At 38.9% G+C, this 19,855-nt stretch overlaps 1 protein-coding gene across 6 annotated transcripts in view; it reads right to left on the bottom strand.

Annotated features, from left to right (window-relative positions):
- The window catches only part of JMJD1C (jumonji domain containing 1C), a 166,902-nt gene that overhangs the window by 95,683 nt on the left and 51,364 nt on the right, over positions 1-19,855 (bottom strand). For 3 of the 6 annotated variants that reach the window (XR_008467063.1, XM_054206128.1, XM_054206133.1), the window contains exon 2: positions 16,315-16,479. Coding sequence is in view for 2 of the 6 variants with exons in the window: in XM_054206128.1 (XP_054062103.1) it covers positions 16,315-16,479 (165 nt within the window). In the remaining 4 variants the exon portion in view is untranslated. Of the gene's footprint in view, positions 1-3,920; positions 4,197-16,314; positions 16,480-19,855 lie in introns of those variants that run through there. The other 3 variants (XM_054206130.1, XM_054206134.1, XM_054206139.1) reach the window with 2 other exon arrangements.

Below are 19,855 nucleotides of genomic sequence, written 5' to 3'. Positions count from 1 at the left end.
CTTCTCAGTAATAAAATTATATTTCCAGCCTTCATGGTTGCGAGCTGAGCCTGAAACTATTAACAGGCTGCAAATCATTGCTTGCATGAGTCTGGAGAGATGACTCAGATCTGTAAACTACCCTGTTAATCTCAAAGCAGAGCACTACTGAGTCCACGGCCATGTGGTGGAAACTCTGGCCTTTCTCCACATACAGTATAAAAATGAAGTTTTTGCTAAGGAATTTCACCCCTTGCAGTCAGCAACTACATTATTTTCCCCACCCTACAACTGCTCCCACTTGCAAGCTCATCCCTCAGAAGGTGACTAACCTGCATGACAGTTCAATGAGTAGTAAAACATAAAGAAAAAAAGAGAACACAGGTTTTGTCTGCATGGCAAAAGAGATAAATATATGGTCTGGTGAACTGATCAAAGCCACCGAGGAAGGGGGAAGGTGGGGGAGATTCAGTGAAGGTGGGTCCAAGCTACCACCAAGCCACCACCACATAGAACACCCAAAATACTGTAGGAAAAAAAAAAAAAAAATATCTGCGCAGAACAAGTTATTTGAGGAGCATGATAAAACACACTGGTCAAGAATTACAAAAGTTGAAAACATACAGGATTGAGCATCATTTTACATGTGGATTTTTTAAACTTTTTATTTCCACTACTCTGATGGGAAGGCTGCTTGAAGACAACATTAAAAAAAAAAAAGAAAACCGAAAACTAGACTTACTTTTTACAGTTAATTTGTGGGTAGGTTCATACCCCCATTCTCATGTCTACCTTGGAAATGGAAAATAAACCTCAGCTTCTGATAAATTAACATTACTGTTTTTACCTGCATATGTGGTTACCAATAGTCTTTGGCTCGACACAGTTTCGGATCATGCTTGAAAACAGAATTTCAAGAGAGAAGCAAATATCTGCTTTGGCCTAATAGATTATTTTCTATAAGAAGCCTGATATAAACAATTACTGGTTTTTCTGTATTTGCTTTTTATAGTCAAAATGTTATTGCTGGCCAGCATAACAGAATTCAGAATTTATTGTGTTTTATAAATCTTGCAATGACTTTCCGGTTATCTCCCATCTTCATCTCTCATTTACGAAAATAAACAGATCTTTTAGTTCATTTCAAAGACAAAATCTAAAGGCAACTAGCAAAAATCTGGATTACATTAGTTAAAGGAACTATACTGAAACTGTATTGGGAAAGCAAACTGCATCAAATTCATAATGTATATGCTAAGACCCTGGTTAAAACCAGTGAAAGACATCCATACACGTTAAACAATTCCCCAAGAGAAAGTAACTGGCTATCAACTATCTTTCATAGTCTCACTGTGCCAAAAATATCCATAGCTAAGTAACAGACCTGTACATTCTTTATATCATTACTTAGATTTGAAAAAAATAAAGAACAAAAAAAATCAGTGCCACAGTGTAAATGCACATACTAAACATATGTTAAAATACCATTAATATATAAAAGGAAGTGCTTGGAATCCTGTAAAACCAGAGAAAAAGCCAGTCTGCCTCTTCTACTATCCAAAATTTGCTTAAAACAACACAAACAGAAAGACCTGGGGTGGGCAGGCACAGGACGACTTACAGTAGCTAAGATGTCATGCACTGTACTACCAAGAGGCAAGGAGATGTAGGACCAGTCTAATGCCATCCAATAGCATTAACCTGCCCTGCCTGGACGTGTGGAACAGTCACCCTTCCTGCTTTTCATTTGAACTTTGTACGCGCATTTGTAACATTTAAGGAGATGACATTGGTCATTTTGCCAATCTGAAAGGAAGCCTGTGTGAGATATTCAGAGCGGGGTTTAAAAGGCCCAATAAAAAGTACAGTGGTTATTCTAATAAATAATCCAGTATACAATCTTATGGGTGCCAATAATGTCATTTGTATTGAAGGAACTGCAAGTACATCTATTGTTAAAAGACTGTGCAATTGCAGCAGCCAAAGATGTTGAAATCGACATTCTATGGCAGTGGCAGTAATTTCAGAGCCATGTGCCAAAAATGATTAATCACAGTTCACTGGGTATTTTGATAGTAACACAGGAAAACAGCTTGTCATAGAAAAACAATATGATCAATTATGAATGCCATCAAGCCCCTCAGAAGTATAACCTTCTAGTACTATGACTACCACAGTGCTTATATATGCAGATTAAATGCCAAAATATAGATTATATATATAAAGGACAGAAGATCAAAACTGTTAATAAGAGAGCATCTGGAAAAACACAAAGTGTTCCCTAAGAAAAGCTCATCTGAGATTATGCACATCTAAAGGAAACATGAATTGCTGCACATGGAGACAGACAGCAGGGCCGCGTTTCTACCTGACCACATTTTGGAGGGGGAAGAAAAGAAGCAGAGTCACAGCAGGTTCTCTATATGCTACACATACTGGTCAGGCTTATAAAAATCATCCGCAATCCCTTCACCTGCAAATCAAGTCAAACACATTATTCTGCTAGGACTGCGCCAGTCTCGACTAATCAGATACTGCTGCTGTCTGCAGCTCCCTTCACCAGCAAACTTGATGGCGCTTAGTGGTGGTTCATACAATTCTGTCTGTCAAGGTGATGCCTGACAGAAGTCAGTTTGCTACAAACAAATTCTGTTGCAATCTCAAACCCTTAACTGCTTTTTTCCCATGTGACAGAAGCTAGTATCTTACTAGGAAGTAGGAAAACATCCATAAAGCCCTAAGTTCTTAATAAAAAAAAAATGCACACAGCGATTCTATTTTAGCTTTACGTTATTTGCAATATGACAAAGTTCCAAAAGACTTCTCTGGCTTTAATTCCTCCACAATCATCAGTAAATTGCCCCAAATATTTCTCATTCTCCCCGTATGAATTAATTGCACCTTAAGTCTTACAAGAGAGAATTCTTTACCAGCTCTCAAACTACCTTGTAAATGCTTCATAGAGTAAACCAGTATCAATTAGGTCTGCCCTAAGTAACCTACAGGAGACACTCTGAAAGCTGGAGGTGCTGCCATCTTCACAACTAAAATGGTTAGCATCTTGCCTCAAACTTGACTACAGATCTGATCCTGGCAAACTTGTAGCAGCAGTTTACAGAGATGTCGAGACCTCTTCACATACACTACCATCATGTACAGTCCACCGCTAACAAGATTCCTGAACGGGAATGTGTTTTGGTACTTCTTTAAAGTATCCTTTCTGTGAGCTACAAAGATATACCCTGGCGTTTCTGTAGTACTTTAGATAATCATAATATGAAAAAGAAGTTGGCTTTAAATTTAAAAGCCACAAAAAGGTTTTAGGAATCCTTTAGAATACTTAAAGCACTAAAAGCATTGTAATTTAGAATAGTAAAAGCACAGTAAGCAAACAGCAAGCAAAACCATACGTGGACAAATAGAAACACTGGAACCAAAACCAACCCACTTAGGCTTCGCAACAGAGCCACACTAGAACACTGGTTAGAACAAATAAAGCCTATTCCAGACAAATACACCAAAATACATAGGAACATTGTTCTCTAGAAAGCCAGTTATACTCTTAAATGCAAAACTAACAAAAAAAAAAATCTATAAAGCATATAAATGGGTTTTGGTTGTATTAATATAGAGCTTTATTATTATACTTTCAAAACGGCTAAATTCATCAACCAGTGATAAGTACTGTTTGGCTCCTTTCAGGATTCAGCTAAATGTTTTAGTGATTCCAAAGGCATCCATTCAGTCAGTCCTACAAATCAATATTTTATTCCCATTGTGATGGTACTAATACAGTTTGTAGCAATTCAGTATATGCACTTAAAAATCCCAGCAAAGCCCTTCAATGAAATACGTAAGAATTTTTTCAAAGCCATCTGAAATTAAAGCCATTAACAGAAATACAATTCTGCATCATTTATTAAAAGAAATGAGGTACTTACCCAATGTCTTAGATTCAAAATTGATGAGAATTTTCAAATTAAAATACTCGGTCAAGAGTTTTTCAGAATGATACATTATACGTAAGAACAATTAATTTTTTTTCTTAAAAAGTTCAGTTCAAAAATTGAGTATTGAGAGGTTTCATGTAGATTTCTAACAATTGCTTAACTAATGGACCAAGTCTTTTCCGCAAAGCAATCAAAAGGGAACACAAAAGCTAATAAAGGACCAAAAAGCTTAATAAAATACTTTTTTCTACCCATGACTGGTGTAGACCCTATGACAGTAAGTAGATAAAAAATAAACACTATATCTTTAATTGTGTTAATAATTCACCTATCTGTAAATAATGAGTCAGACTTACTCAGGGTTAGATGAGGTCAGCCATGTTGCTCTAGTAAAATATTAATTACTGCTAAAGGATATTATTTTCAAACAAAGACCCATTCCCTAATCAATAGTAGACTATTTGGTCACAAAGCCAGTTTAGTGAATATTTTTCTGAAATTGTTCAGTTCCTAAAGACTTCATATAGCCCTATATTTACAGTTCTTGATACTGATTCACTTTCTGGTATTAAAGATATTCTACGTAATAATGCTTTAAACATGCAATGCACACTAAATAAGATAAAATATCTTAAAGCATTACCAATAACTATCAATGAAGTAACCTCAAGCTTTACTGCAAGGAAGAGCAGATAAGATCGGGGGGGACCCCAAACATAAACCCAAGTTTCACCGTATGTCCTTCCCCCATTTATGTGAATATTCTACACAGGAGAAGGTAGAAAAGCAGAAGTGTTGTAAAACCACAGATATAACAAAGCAGTTGTTTCTCAATACCCATGAATTTCAAAAAATTGATCAGTTACAATGTTGTTCATCATTCGTTTAAGACCAACATCATCCTAACAGGACGCATATTGCGAAGAGAAACACAAACGTCTTCAGTTTAAGTTTTTGCTTTTTCTTTTAAGAAGTCACTGAAAGTGTATTTGCCATTTCTAGCCCTTGACTCAACTTCCTGATTTGGCCAGAGTGGGAAGGATGTTAGTCCGAGGGCACAAGAAAGGAAGTGGTAAAACAATACGCTCCCAGCCCTGGCCTCTGCATGCTCGCAGAGAGAATGGATTTTGAACCCACTGCAGGCAATTGGATGTGGCATGTAAAATAAAAACTTATTTTTTTCTTTTATTAAAAAAGCAGAGAAGAAAAATGCTCAGTAGAAGAAATAAACCTGTGCCTTCAGCAGCTTCCTTCTCTACCCTTCTCTCCCCATCAATACTCTCTCACAATTCTAATTAGCTGGTGGTTACTGCTTAATCACATCATAATCCTCATCACGAGTGGCACGACCTGCGGACAACCAATGTTTCCATTCCTCCTGCCCAGCTGGGGCACATGCACAGCCACCAAATTTGAGAAGGGCTTCAGAAATGCTAATGTAACCTGTGTTGACATAAATGCTACAACATGAAGTTGAGGAAGTAACACGTGTTCCCACACAAACACACACCTGAAAGGAACTGGCGAGAAATTCAGGAGACTACTGGTATGGCAGTGAAGCCAGGAATAGAGGACATACTGTTTTTATTACTTAAGAGTCTGGTTTTCAGAAAGTGAGAATGATAGTCACTTTGTGAAAAAAATTAAGTTATCAGGAATTTTAGGACACTAAAGATATAAAATAAAGGTTCTATCCCAGCTAGCCTCCTTACGCAGGTTAAACACATGAAGCTGACAGGCTGACTCCTGATCATCTTTCCTATGTTCATTTTTCTTCCCTAGAAGTTAAGAAAAATTAAAAATGTAGACTTACTAGATGGACAATATCAAATCATTGCTAGAACTTAAGCAATATATGAGGTTGCTGTGGAAATTCAACCTTTTGTGGTCTAAAAAAAATTGTCATTATGAAAACATAGATTGTTCATGATAAATGGATCATGCAGAACCTATTTACAATGCTTTAGCACCTATGACAAATAAGAAATAAGAGACAACCTTCTGCTGTAAGTACGTGACTTAATCTTGTTTTTGTGTAACTGAAGGCCTGCAACGTCTGCCAGCAAAAGAAGTCTCTGTCAATGGTAGCTAACTACCAAAATCTCATTTCAAAAAATCTTTTTTCAAATGCAGAGCCCTAAAAGCAGGGAATGAAATCAAAATATATAACAAAAGAAGTGATCAATACTATTCAAGTACAGACACTGCATAATAGTAATAAATGACAGCATTCTCACATATATCCCTGTGTACTTCACAAAAGCTTAGTGTAACCAATAATCTAGAATACTTTGGTGTAATGATCATAGAATGGTTCGGATTAGAAGGGCCCTTAAAGACCGTCTAGTTCCAACCCCCCTATGATGGGGGTGTGTGAGTGTGTATACACACACTAGGGAACAGAGCTTGCAGATCTAACTGAAATTTAGGGGGGTTTATGCCAAAGTACCAAAAAGGGAAGGTAGTAGCACTGTCCCTTCCAGCATCAGTGAGAGATTGGTCACATTAATTGTGCAACCACATCCACAACAGATAGATCTAAGAGGAAGTAAGGGTTTGGTTTTTTGTACCTGTTTGTAAAGCAGAAGCACTTTAAAAATTACTACCATAGCACCACTGAGCTCCAACTCTTGAGCTGCAGAAGTGAGATTATTTTTTTTTTCCAGGCTCTGTCAAAATCATATAAAGGAGACAACTTTTTCCTCGCAGGAGCCTAACCAGAGACACGAGTATCACATCCACCCCACAAGGTAAAGAAACTATCCTCTTTTCAACTCAATTTCCTTGTCATCCCAAATATTAACATTCATTTCCACACCAAAAGGGCTCAAAGGACTAAAAAGTTTGCCTCTGTGTCTTCTCCCTGAACCATATTGTCAATTCTCTTTTTGAATCTAGCAACACAAGATCGCCCACCATCACATATTTTGGTTATTCAAAATTGTGAAAAGATCATACCCAGTGACAAGACCTCTGCCACTGCTGTGAAAAGAAGTGAAGTGCTACAAGAAATTCCCAGAAATCAAGGGAATATTGTTTCGTGGGTACCTGTTCTGTAGCTGTGGTAGGCTGCGGAGAAGTTAAGAATAAAGCGATGCAATCATGACATGACAAAAATGCTCTGTGGAGTCACTCCACAGAAAAGGAGACCTTCGAAGAAACAGTTGCCTTGTTTATATGCCAGTAACCAAAATTCAGATGGATCCGATGTATGTGCTTTCTTAGTATCAAAACAGCTTCCCTCAGATTCTCAGTATCTGCAAAATGCAGACCTTTTACCCTAACCTAGCAAAATGCAGTGTTTAGGCCTAACTGCAACATTTTGACTTCATACAGACATTAATTTCACCTGAAGCTCCCTGTGTCTCTGCTGTAGGAGAACAGACTCTATTCACACAGGGCCATATGCATCCAAACTGTAACGTGCAAACTACTGAAATACTATTATGGAAAAGGTACTTTGCATTTTGGGTGGGTTCTCCATGCTGCCATACGTTTAAGATAGATATTGGAACTTCATATAGCACATCATGGCATTCACAATGAAACCCAGACGAAGCTGACGGAATTCTGGGAAAGATGAACAAGAAACTCATAAAACTCTAATTATGCCTTCCATAAGTCATCTTACTTAAATCAGCATGAAGAGAGCTGTGCTTCAGCACTGCACAGCTGACAAGTCATTAATGCACAGAAGCAGCAGTGGAGATTTTAACAGTGGGTGGCTTTCGAAATTAGCTGCCAAGTGGATTTGACAGGTGTAAAGCCCAGCTGCTCCTCCCCGCCATCACAAGAAAAACACCAAGCAGTTGCTTGTGGATGGAAGTCTTCTGGCACAGCTTTCCTCATTCTGGATAGCCACCATTCGGATGGAGGACAAGTACCACGCTGACATCCTTCCCTCACTGTACAGCCTCTCAACAGGTATAGGTCAGGAGATTATTTTTAATGTTTTTTTATAGAGAGAGAAAAATATTACATATGTGTGTATATCTCTATATACACACACATCTATAAAAACATACCCACACATATATACACATATATAAATTGTATATATTTATAATATGTATAAGCCAAAATTTAGGTAAACAGAAACAAATAGACTGTGAGTGACCAGACCGATAGAGATACACGAAAGGCACTGTAGGCATTCAGTCCTTCTTCCAAAGCCCAAGCTCTGGAAGTTGAATTTCCAAAATACTGTGCTGAAATAACCAACTGCATCCACATGTTTGTATTCTGCTTACCACTGTAGCTCCAAAGTTGAGCTCATCCTTCTAGTTCATTGAAGTTCAGGTGATCTAGAGAGCTACAAAGCAATTTGTTTTATTCAGCACCGATGTAAAATTTGTTCTCATAAATGCTATGAATAAAAATCAAAGACTTAGGGCTTCCCAGTCAATTCCAGAGGACCAAGCATAGCTCGTTGCTTTTATAACTGATGAAGCTGTGGAGTAGGTCAGTGCTGAAGCTCAAATGTGAATGCAGTTCAGATACACCTAGACTAACTTTGAGCTAGCTGACTGGGGTATCAACAGGAGTATAACCATGGCAATATAAGGTTTCAGCACCAGTTATAAAAACTGATATGCAGTTATCCTGCACTGAGGGTCCCTGCAACTGTGGTTGCTCTGCTTCAAAGTGTCTAGCTTGAATATGGAACCTCAGGAAGATTTATGTCTAACTTTTACAGAAACACATACAAATTATTACCAGCATTTCATCCCTATCTGTCTTTTGAACAGGTGCAAGTGACAGAGGCACACTCCATTGGGAGTCCTGCTTAGTGTTGCTCCTGAAGGATGCTAAACAATATCTAGTTATTTAATTTGTGTAATCCTTGGAGAACAAGTGCTTTACCAGCAAGAACGAACCTGAAGTACAGAGACCTCCAGGATGCTGTGACATACTAAAGCAGCTTTCTGTAGAGGAGCTGCCAAAATGGCAACTCCCAAGCCCATATGATCAAAATGACTCATGTTTACTGCTACTTTAAGGCTGAAGTCTAGAAAATACTCTACTTTCTTTGGAATTCTAGCACTCCTATAAATTAATTTAAGAACAATTCTTTGCACAGTACTTAACTACAAAAAATAGCTTATGCATTTTATACGCAGAAGCATGTTTTTAGAAAACTTAATCCTTTCAAAGAAAAAGGATCTCCATTGCTTAGAAGACCATTACCAAGAAGTAAAAAAACAAAAATTAAGTACAAGCTTGCCATTAGCCAACACCTCCAAACAAAAAACTTTGGAACAAACAACACAGTAGTGTAAAGTGCACAAAAAGTACCAGGGCCACATACAAGTCAGCACTGCAGTGAGGCTTTCCACTCCGTTACTCATTTCCAGAGTGGGAAGATATAGGACAACACCCATATTTCACAACGGAGCATCTGGGGAGACAGATTTCAGTTTATTGCTGCTCGTTTGGGGTATGTCCTGGGAAGGTAATGGCCTCTGCTTAGAAGGCTGTGTGGAGAGCAGTGTCTCCCAGTAAGCAGTAGTTTAAAAAAAGCAAGTGCCAAAGTACACAGGCGGGATGTGGTACTGCTTGAGACGTTTATGTTCTGTGGGAATATTACAGTAACGTACTCTCCAGCAAAGTAATCTTTGAACCATCTCCAAGTGCTGTTTCTGCATGTTACTGTCTTTCACAATGCAGCAAAAATCAAGTCGTTTATGCTCTGCTGAGTCAGTTACTTAAACTTTATTTTCCCCAAGCTCTAAAGTGTCTTAAATCTTTCCCAAGCAGCTGACAGTTTCCAAACATTTTCTCTGTTGTATATATATCATCTTTTCCCCAGATTAGCAAGGTATACAAGCACTAGAATTGTGATGCAGGGAATGGAGAAGCTGAAAAAAAACACTAATAGTTTTTGATTGTTTTCCCTGGAAGCTACAGCACTTCCTCCCCTCAAATTTGAAATATCCTCAAAGTTTTTACTTATTTTTAGGACTCGGGAGACCGAGTCTTCTCTCTGCTTTGCTTTTCATACACACAGTAATCCTTTGTGAACTTATTTCTTTTTACTGCTAGAGTATTTTGAGTGTCTGTTGAGGATTTAATCGCAATATCTGGCAGCATATACCTCTATTTTTCATTGTGCAGAGGGAAGAAAACAGGCTGCAGTGAAGTAATTGAATATGCAGGGGGAACGTTAGCAGTATCTACAGAAACTCCTGAGTTTGAAGGGGATCAATCTGATCCACAGGACCAATATATGAAAGAGAAACTCACTCAGAAATGCTAAAATTAGAACCCCAAGACAAGGAAGAAAACAAATCCTTGAGAGAGTGAAAAAGTGGTAATGCGTCATGGTATAAACAGGAATGAACAAGGGACCTGTTCTACTTTCCATCATCATGCCAAAAATAAAGAATATGATTTGTCTCATGAATCCCTGGAAGCTCTATAGAAGCTTGTTGTTCAATCTGTACACTTTCTTCTTTAATCGTGACACAAATGCCAATAAACTGGCACTTTATAAGTATTTGCTTTATAATCCAACACAATCAAGCCAGCTGAAGCAGAATGCAGTCAAGCACAAGGATTCTGCAATTGACAGCTGGGACAGAGGGGCAAGGAGGGAGGGGGAAAAGGCTACATAAGGTCAGAGGACAAGTCTGTCCTCCACGTGTCCACGAACACTTCTACTCTTATACTTTACCACCACGTACCCTAACAGTCAGCAAATGAACATACGGGCTCATTCACATCCAGCCGAACAAACACATCCACTGCCACCCAGAACAAACCTCATCTCATTCTTCTGCAAGGCAGCCTCCTCATTAGCATGATGGTCAGACTGAAGGCCCGCAGTCCCACAGGTGCCACTGGCACTGTCCACCACAAATCAGCTCCAGATTCTTACAGTGGAAAAGAGTTAGTCATTGCCAGTGAAGATCCACTCTTTGTCCCTGGTTTTGTTATAAGCCTGGCTAAAACTCTATATTCTTTCAGAGCCCTGGACAGAGTCCCAGGAAAGATTGTTCTCAAGCCACTGGTTTAGCAATGACTTCACTTGTTCCAAGAGACAGAGACAGGCAAACAGACACACATGGTATGTTATGGCTTTTTTTTAACTGGGGCAAGGGAGGGGATTAAGTTGGTTCTGCAGCCACCCTTACCTTAGGAGATAAGCCTATTCAGGATCTCCTCATGAAATATATTTTAGTTTATGTATATATACTCTTCAGAAATATACAACTGCAGGAGAACCAGTTCTTGCTGTATGCCAGCACCAAAACTGGGAGTGATACAGTTATTGCAGACCTTTCTATTAGTTGAGACCATAGGGCAAATCTGTTGGTTTGACGAGGCAAGTACTGCAAAGCTAGTGAAGCACTGTCTCCATTTTGAAACCAACAGAGAATTAGTATGGATTCTTCTGATTTGAGATATGAATTCATACTGAATTCACAAGCAGCACTGTTTTATTTATAGGTACAGAAACAGGCAACAAACCATACCCACTAAAACACACGAAACCACTGACCCACCACCCATGCCTGTATGTAACCTACCCAGGCACCCAGCTCCACCTGCCAGCTAAACGAACCGTTCCCCGGCCCCATTTTTCATTGCATTAGACTGAATCAAACCGTTTCCTCCTTTGTCATCTACGCTGCACAAGACTGACAGTTTCTTCCAAAAGGAAAAGGCCAAAATAAGATCATACTTCTCCTTCCCCGGTTCTACAATAGCCTCTGCCTTTCTTGTTGCAAGTGCAGAAGTTTCTCACATGTGCTCCCATTCAATGCATTCACTTTGCCTTATCTCCAGTTCCAGTTCTTTTCTTTCCAACCTCCTGAATTCTCCTAGCTCCTTTTCCTTAAAGTACATACTTACCATAGTCTATCCATCTTAGACTCCTTTAATCTTAATTGCATTTTCAATTACCCTTCTTCCCTTATTTTCTGTCCGAGATGATGGAATACACCCCTTAAAATGCCCATCTCAAATTTCTTTCTTTCATTTCTATCTGTAGACCTTCAATGATAAATTTGCATTTCAGCACATTATTGAAGTTTCCAAAACCCGCCTCCCAAACAAAATTATTAAGAAAATGCACTCAGTCCACACCTTCCTATGCCTTAAACATATAAAGTTGATGCTGTTAAGAGAAGTGAACTGCTATTTAAGTTTCTACCATGGCATCCTCTCCTAGCTAGTCTATCACCTTAAACATTTCTTCCACACTATTCTATTATTCTCCAAAATGTCTCAAGTGGCTTCTGTCCTTAGTCCCCTCTTTTTCTCCCTCTACACTTTATTTCTAGGTATTTTAATATGCAATTAGAGAAATAGTAATTAAATTCAAACTGACAGCTCAGAGAAGCATTCTGTTCTGTCCACATTAAAACCTCCAATTTGTCACCCTGCCCACACACTTACTTCCGTCTCCCTTCCTGGCTGCTGAAGGGATACCGTCGTACTCCTAAGACTTCAGACCAAACTGTATCATAGGCATGATTTCATCACTGATCTCTAACATCCTAGGACCCAAACGATTTCTACATCAGGGAAACTGAGATTAATTTTCTCCCCCTAAAATACAACTATTTTTACCCACTCACAGATCAAAAATTTTAATCCATCATCTCAATCGCTTCAAAGTTGTTTCCTGAGTAATTCAAAAATCAATTTTGCCTTGTTTTTGAAGTGCTAGTAATTCTCCTAGCCCATCAACTTTGAGCCCATCACTCCCCTCTTTCTGTAACTTTGAGACACAGACCCACCCCTTGTTTACCAAACTAAGCTGATGCCTTCAATTTCAACACCGTATCTAGGCTGCTTTTCTTAGTCCCTTAAAATGGAAAGACACACCACTCACTTCCACTACCAACACTTTTTAAGCTTTCAGAACCCATCCATTTTTTCCTATGCTACCCCTTTGGCCGACAAGTTTTCTTTTGCATTGACATCTGTAAAGCATCTCCATTACTTGAGGTAAATTGTTTTGGTAAACAAGCATTGTTTACCAAACACTCTCTTCCCTCATGTCTAGGCTACATATATGCTGACATCACTTATCACCATTGCCATTTCTTTATGCTTCTTGACAGTCTTTTATTCTATGCTTGTAAATATCCCGCATGCAGGGTGATTTCCCATTATACCAGTAAGCTAGGCAGCCAAGTTGTTCTCCACTCTTCCCAGAAAATCATCTCACAAGAAGGAAAGTTATTTGATTACTGCATGAACAAGCTGAGGCACTACGCTTCCTCTCTCTTTCACAGACTTGCGCAGTGGCCCAAAAACAGGTATCTAGTCAACATCATCAGAGTGGCCCTGATATGATGAAGCATGTTCCTGCTAACAGGACTCCAGGCTCATTTATGGTCAAATTTTCACCTTCAGCGTGGATGAGGCAGGAACTCTACTAAAAGAAATTATAGTCTCATCACGAGAGAAACTGAATTCAGGGGATAGCCCATCCCTCCTCCATTACCAAGTTTCTAAACAAGGAGAAAGAGGTGGTACTTCTCATTTCCTTATTTTCTCAGCACCTGATATAATAGCCTAAAATCTTAAAGCACAGCTGCATGACGTAAATGGACACTGTCCTGTCAATAACAGCTCACCCATTCAGGCATTTAAAAATAGCAAACATTTCTGACCAATTTGCACTCTAGCAATTTCTATAAAGTGGAGATTATACTGCATCACACAATTGAGTAAAAAAAGAAATCAGTAATTGTGAAGTACACAGATACTAGACTGATGACTGTCCATACAAAGCTGCACAGGAAATTACAGACCTTGTCTTCTGATCAGGTTTGAATATCATACAGTAAATACAGAGTAAGTTGATCAAAGAAGAGAAGAACAGAAGGTGATAACCATCTAAATAAACAAGCACTTTCCATTCACTCCACTAAAGGCAAAGATCCTGTAGAACTACTACATTAAATATACTTGAATATTGCTTTACATTGGCATACAAAATAAGTTGTACCAGAAACCTTTATTTTGCTATTTATTACGAAGACAATATAGGCAAGTACATATTTAATTTTTTCAATGGAGTTCAGATGCACAGGAAAGATTGAGACTTTTCCTTTAATAACTATAGCAAGACTCAGCTTTTCCAAAAAGTGTGCATTATCACATCCACGTTCACCATTTCACATACAAGGGCAGATATTCCTACTGCTGTTGGGCAAATCAGAATTTTTTTTACCACCTTTTCTATTGCTTTCCCATTTTTAGTAAGTCTTGTTTTGACCAAAAAAAAAAACACCACAAGCCGTCATAGATGCTATCTACTCCACTACACCAGAGTGCTCAGATAGTCTGGAAACAAAACCCAGAAGTATTATGACAATTTGAGCACCCTCCCTGTTCCCCAAAGCCTGGCATGCTCAGTGCAGCTATTTATACAGACCAGAACCTTGGGAGGTTTCTATGGAAGAAATCTGCTCTAACTATAGTTATATCTTGTATCTGCACTTCCCGCCCAATAGGGGTTTTCTGGAATGGATGACTAGAGGGTTTGACTCGGAAAACAATTGCTAGAACACTTGTAGTCAGGCCAAGTACAAATCCTGAGAACTTGTCATCTCTCTAACATTTGCAAACTGTGACCCAACAAGCTATCTGAGCCCCACTTTGGACTATATGATTTCAATTTTCCAATTGTGAAAGCAAGAGGTAGATCTTTTGCAAACCTTCCTTCTCATGCCTATCAGTTCCTTCAAGAACATAAACACTAAAACAAGAATAAAAAAATTATGAGATAGATATCGAAGAAAAAAAAAACCAACAACACGTTTCTGCCTTCTGCTGGACCAGGACAAGTTTGGAAAAGTCTCTACTGAGAGAAAGGTTGGACTAAAACGTCTTCACAAATTAGTAAGCAAAGACATACTTTTAACTTTGGGACAGGATCAGGAGCCAGACTAGAATACTTTCTAGAAATACACCCCTTCTAAACTCAAGAAGGATCTCTATTCCAGAGGGAGAGATTAAAAGCATGTAAAATAGCAGAGTACTTAGATACTAAGTTCTAAATTGCTAACAGATTTTAAAATACCTATCTCAATCAAGAAGAGATGGGTGGCTTCAAAGGGCAAATGACATGACTCCCTGAAACTAAAAATTCTCGCTCAAGGATATACTAACATGAAACAGAAAATTTGCCTGTACAAGCAAATATATGAAAAAGCCTGTACATCCAGAAAGTTAGCCTGTTTTACTCAAGCACATTAGCACAAACATACAAGGTGAGTCAAGTAGAAGTATTACCCAAAGAGGAGATAAGTCCATCCTAAACCATCTAGGCATCTCTTCCATAACTAAGCTTTCTTGAACCGCCTGCTTCATGACCATCAGCATGACAGAATGTTCTAACCACAGCTCCAGAAAAGTAAATCATGCAGCAGCATTTCAGAAAGTCCATCAAGTGCTCAGAGATGAGAATATGAAGGGAATATGTAAATGAAACACAGATACAGCTAAAGTCTGGGGGGGAATCATCTAAATTCATTACAACTACAAATTTCTAAAAACCCAAGACTGAAGTTACAGATACTAAGCTTAATATCAAATATATCTAATACTTCCCTTCACCGTTTTGACAAACTTGTCGGAGCTCCCTTTCACCTGCCAGTCTGTGAGAAATCTTCCCCAACTCTCTACAGAGCAAAAACACCCAATATAGCAGGTTCCTGAAATCTCATATCTGTTTGGCTTTTCTGAAGGCTTTGACAGCATTACTAGTTTCTTTGGAATACACATTTATTGCTTATTAGATTATCTCATCAGATCCTTAGTATTCATCAAGTCTATCTAAAGGCATGTCAGAAATGGACACAACCTCCTAGCAGTTCCCTCAGCAGCTTTAATGTTTGGGCATTAATGCAGATAAAACGAGAGTCACAAGTATCATCTCATAAACCAGGCAAGCAATTATCACTCACTTTATTGATCTTTGCTCACTTTTCTCATCTTTCTGAACTCTGACCTGAATTCTAGATACCTTCTTTGTGGGAGCTGAGTGTAATCACAAGCCTAATGGTTTATTTTTCACCTTAGGTTCAATCCTCCACAGAGGAGCAAGATGTGTAGGTGGTAAGTTTGTATTTTTGAGATGCTTTGACTATGAAAGTGCCATTAGTTCTCTTATGTCACTCAGAGACTACTTTTGCAGTGCTCTAAGTTGATTTAAAAAAGGAAGATGAGTGACTATTAATCACATCACTCCCACCCTTTCAACACAAACATGCTTTATTAGTATTTTCTTATCCTTTTTTTACCCTCCTCTCCCTCCATGCTTACCATTTTCCACCACCACGTAAGTAACCTAAACAGTTTCCTAAGAAGGACAGAACCGAAGAGATTAAAATAGTTTAAAAAGGCAATTGCTCGAGTATCTTACCAATGCAGGCCATTGAATTTGTTTGATCTTTGATCCCTGAGTCTGGCTTGGGTCCTTTCTTTTTGCCCAGACCAGCTGGTACTCCACCAAGAAGGCTGCAAAATCTTCATAAACTTTAACCCATTCTCGCTTTTCCCATTCAAGGTCATCAAATTCCACATACACCTGGGGAAATTTAAGAACAGGAGAGGACATACATTATTACACATACACAGCACTTGTGCACCTACACGCACTTTTGAAAGCATGCATTTTAAAATTTAATGCAAGAGCTTAATATTACCCATTTTACTGTCAGGGTACTGAAATTATATAATCAGTTCCTGCACCACAGAAGCATTTTTTCTTGGCAGTGAACTTGTGCTGAAGAGAAGAGGGTTACATTTCCTAAAATATTACTGTTAACATTGGGTATCTTATCTCATGAATGAAAAGTTTAAGTATTTACTAGTATCACTCAAGTAATACACATAGCTGTTTACATATCAGTAAATAAGTTTTAAGAATACTTCTCATTCTCAGTGCAAATACTTGTCATATAACACAAACCAAGCAAAGAAACACTTTCAAGGGAAAAAATACATCTGGAACAGAACTAGAAAGGGCGCCCTGAGCCTGCAGACCCTGCTACTACAAGCAAACCCAACACACTGCACTTAACAGAAGCGGCTCAGTTTCTTGCCATTTCTCTGCTTCTGGAATACTGCTCCTTTGGAGGGGAAAAAAAAAAAACCACACACACATTTTATTTCCAGCTAAATTTATTTGGAGCCGGTTTGGAGCTATTTGATCTTGTGCCATCCCTGTCCTGTAGGTTATACAGTTCTCCCCAACACATTCTTAGAGAACAACAATACCCTCCCTCAGCTCATTCACTAAGCTAAATATGCCAAACCTTTTGTCTCCTCTTGTAAAAAGAGAAGAGGGAACTCCGAGCCAAAAAGCTATCCAAAAGCTATCTGCATTAGCAAACATAAACCCTTCTAAAAGCATTACATTTCAAGATTACAGAATTTATTTAAAATAATTTTAAAAATCAACATAATAAATTATTTTCTTTTCTAAATTGTGAGAAAATTCATAAGAAAAACCAGCTGGCATTATAAAAAAAGTCACTGCTTGTCACACAAACTGGATAAGGGAAGAAGCTGAAATTCAGGAGAGTAGCAAAGCAATCAGCCACACCCCAGGCCACTTCTGAAACTGGAGTTTCTTCCTCTATCTGCGTCTAAGAACTTAAATCACCGTCACCAAAATATTCTTGTCTTCTTAAATTTGGTTAATTTTAGGCCTGCAACATACTTCCTCGTCTAGACTTTCTGTCTCACACTTTCCAAACGTGTACTACATAGTGCTGTTTCTCATCTTGTCCTTCTCCCTTCTGTATACACAACTTAAATTTGCACCAAGCTTCTTTTCAATCCTGTATCAAAATTCATCATCCCAGTTCCCCCCCGACCCCCGCACAGATACTCTTTTTTAACCCATATTACTCCCATTCTGCTCCTACACACTCCCTTCTTTTTCCGTTCCCTCTTTGAAGCATCAGATTAAGAAGATAGCTTACTGCAGCTACTTTCTTCTGTGACAGCCCATTATCACATCTCCACTTAAAATCTGTCCAAATAAAAAGGAAGAAAGTGGTTTCTTCTCCTGTCAGGCTACGCTCAGTCTATCCCATTTATTTCACTGTTCCCCTCCTCACAACCTCCATGAACTGCTCACTGCTCTAACCACAGCTATCGCTCACTGCTCACCTAACTTCTCATCCACCTCTACCAAATGCTGACACCCGAGCGTCCCTGTCATTGTGCACGCTTGTTGTCACCAATATCATATTCGTGGTCAACTGGTCTTTCCACCTCTTATCTTACATCTCATCTTACTACTCATTTTCTTTCTTGCCTGGTCTTAATCGCTGGGTCAAGGCAGAGTGCACACGGGGCAGCTGTCTGCATTAAATATTGTTCCTTTTTATTTCCCCAAGGCAGAGCTTTCCCTCTGGATTCACCACCTCGACATCTGGAATTTCTGCCGTCTGCCTGCTGCCTCTCCTTTGACATTTCAATTACCCTAGCTGATCAGAGTCATACCCCATCTCTGCATCGCCTTGTTGATTAACACAACTACTCCTTTACCTGTTCCTTTTGCCCATTTCACTCACTGAGACTATCAGGAAACTACCGCTAGTCTTTGGGGTGGTATCAGAATCAGCCCCATAGGAATAGTTTGTATATAAAAATTATCCTCTCACCTCAACTGTTTGCTATGACAGCTATCACCTGTTATTCCAACAAAGCAAGTAGAAAACAGCAGCAAAACCTCAAACCCAAAAATTTTAAGTTGACACCTTTCACTAAAAAGCACTTTTTAATGACTTAGTATCTAGAAGTTAATTTTAAAATACTTAATAAAGTTGCAGAATAATGATTTCCTCAATCAAAACAGAGTTAACAGCAAACATAGTGATGCTTTAAAGCGCTGGCAGGAAAGTGAAGCATATCTGAAATCATCTCAGCAGTAGTGTCTTGAATTTGCAGCCACTTTGAACTCTACTAAAGATAAATTTATTTCTGCAATTGGTCAAATTACAAAATTTAAAGACAACCTTCAGTGACAGTACAGCCAAAATCATTCACTAAAGTCACCTTCCTCCTGGCTCCTCCTCCTCCTGCAAATTCCACTCAATTATTCTGGACCAGTCAAATAATTTTGTTTTAATATCTGGAAAGACATTTTACTTGGGTAGTCTATAACAGGGCACAAGAGGTTAAGCGCCAGACCTTACACAGCACCGAATAAAAAAAAAAAAGGGGGGGGGGGGAGGAAGCAAGGGGAAAATCAAGCGAATAAATGTTTTTGAAAAACACAGATAAATCTAAGCCCAAGTTAGCAGTTTAGAAACCACCACACTAAAACATACTGTATCTTCTGGATGCTAGCCAAAACTTGTGGATAACTGTGATACAATCTAGTGTCTATGTGCAAGTTTTGCACCCCAAATAAACTGAAATCCAGTGCAACGACAGTGGGAGTTATTGCTGAGCTATCTGCAGAGTCTCCTGGCACCATATAATTAGATCTTCAAAGGAGCAGTTCCAAGAAAAGTGGAGAATGGAGCATGGCGCAGAGCCAGTCTGCCATTGCCCAGGGCACCATATTCCTGCTCTAGTATGATACACACACAACCTTACTTGGGAACTACTTCTGCCAGCTTCCACCACATTCAGGTTTCAATGCCAAGACTATTAACTATCTATTGGCTTTTCAAAGTTCATTTTTGAAAGGCAGAAACAACACAGACAAAACACAGAGCCCAATCCTTTGCCTATTCTCTTTTTTGCTGGGAAATACTTAAATCAGGAAAATCCATTATGAATTTTTCTCAGGCAACAGTGAAGCCTCTGAAGAGCACAGGCTTCCTCCTCCTCTGCACGCTGATCTACCACACAGACAAGAGCAGTATCCCAAAGAGCACAACTTATGGTAGAGAGTAAAAAAGGGAGAGAAGGGAGGAAAGGAAGCAATCCAGCAATCTACG

The sequence above is a fragment of the Rissa tridactyla genome, chromosome 6 (genome assembly GCF_028500815.1).
Source record: "Rissa tridactyla isolate bRisTri1 chromosome 6, bRisTri1.patW.cur.20221130, whole genome shotgun sequence".
NCBI classification, from domain to species: Eukaryota; Metazoa; Chordata; class Aves; order Charadriiformes; family Laridae; genus Rissa; species Rissa tridactyla.
Note: the sequence above shows the minus strand (reverse complement) of the source record. Positions and strands in the feature narration are given on the sequence as shown.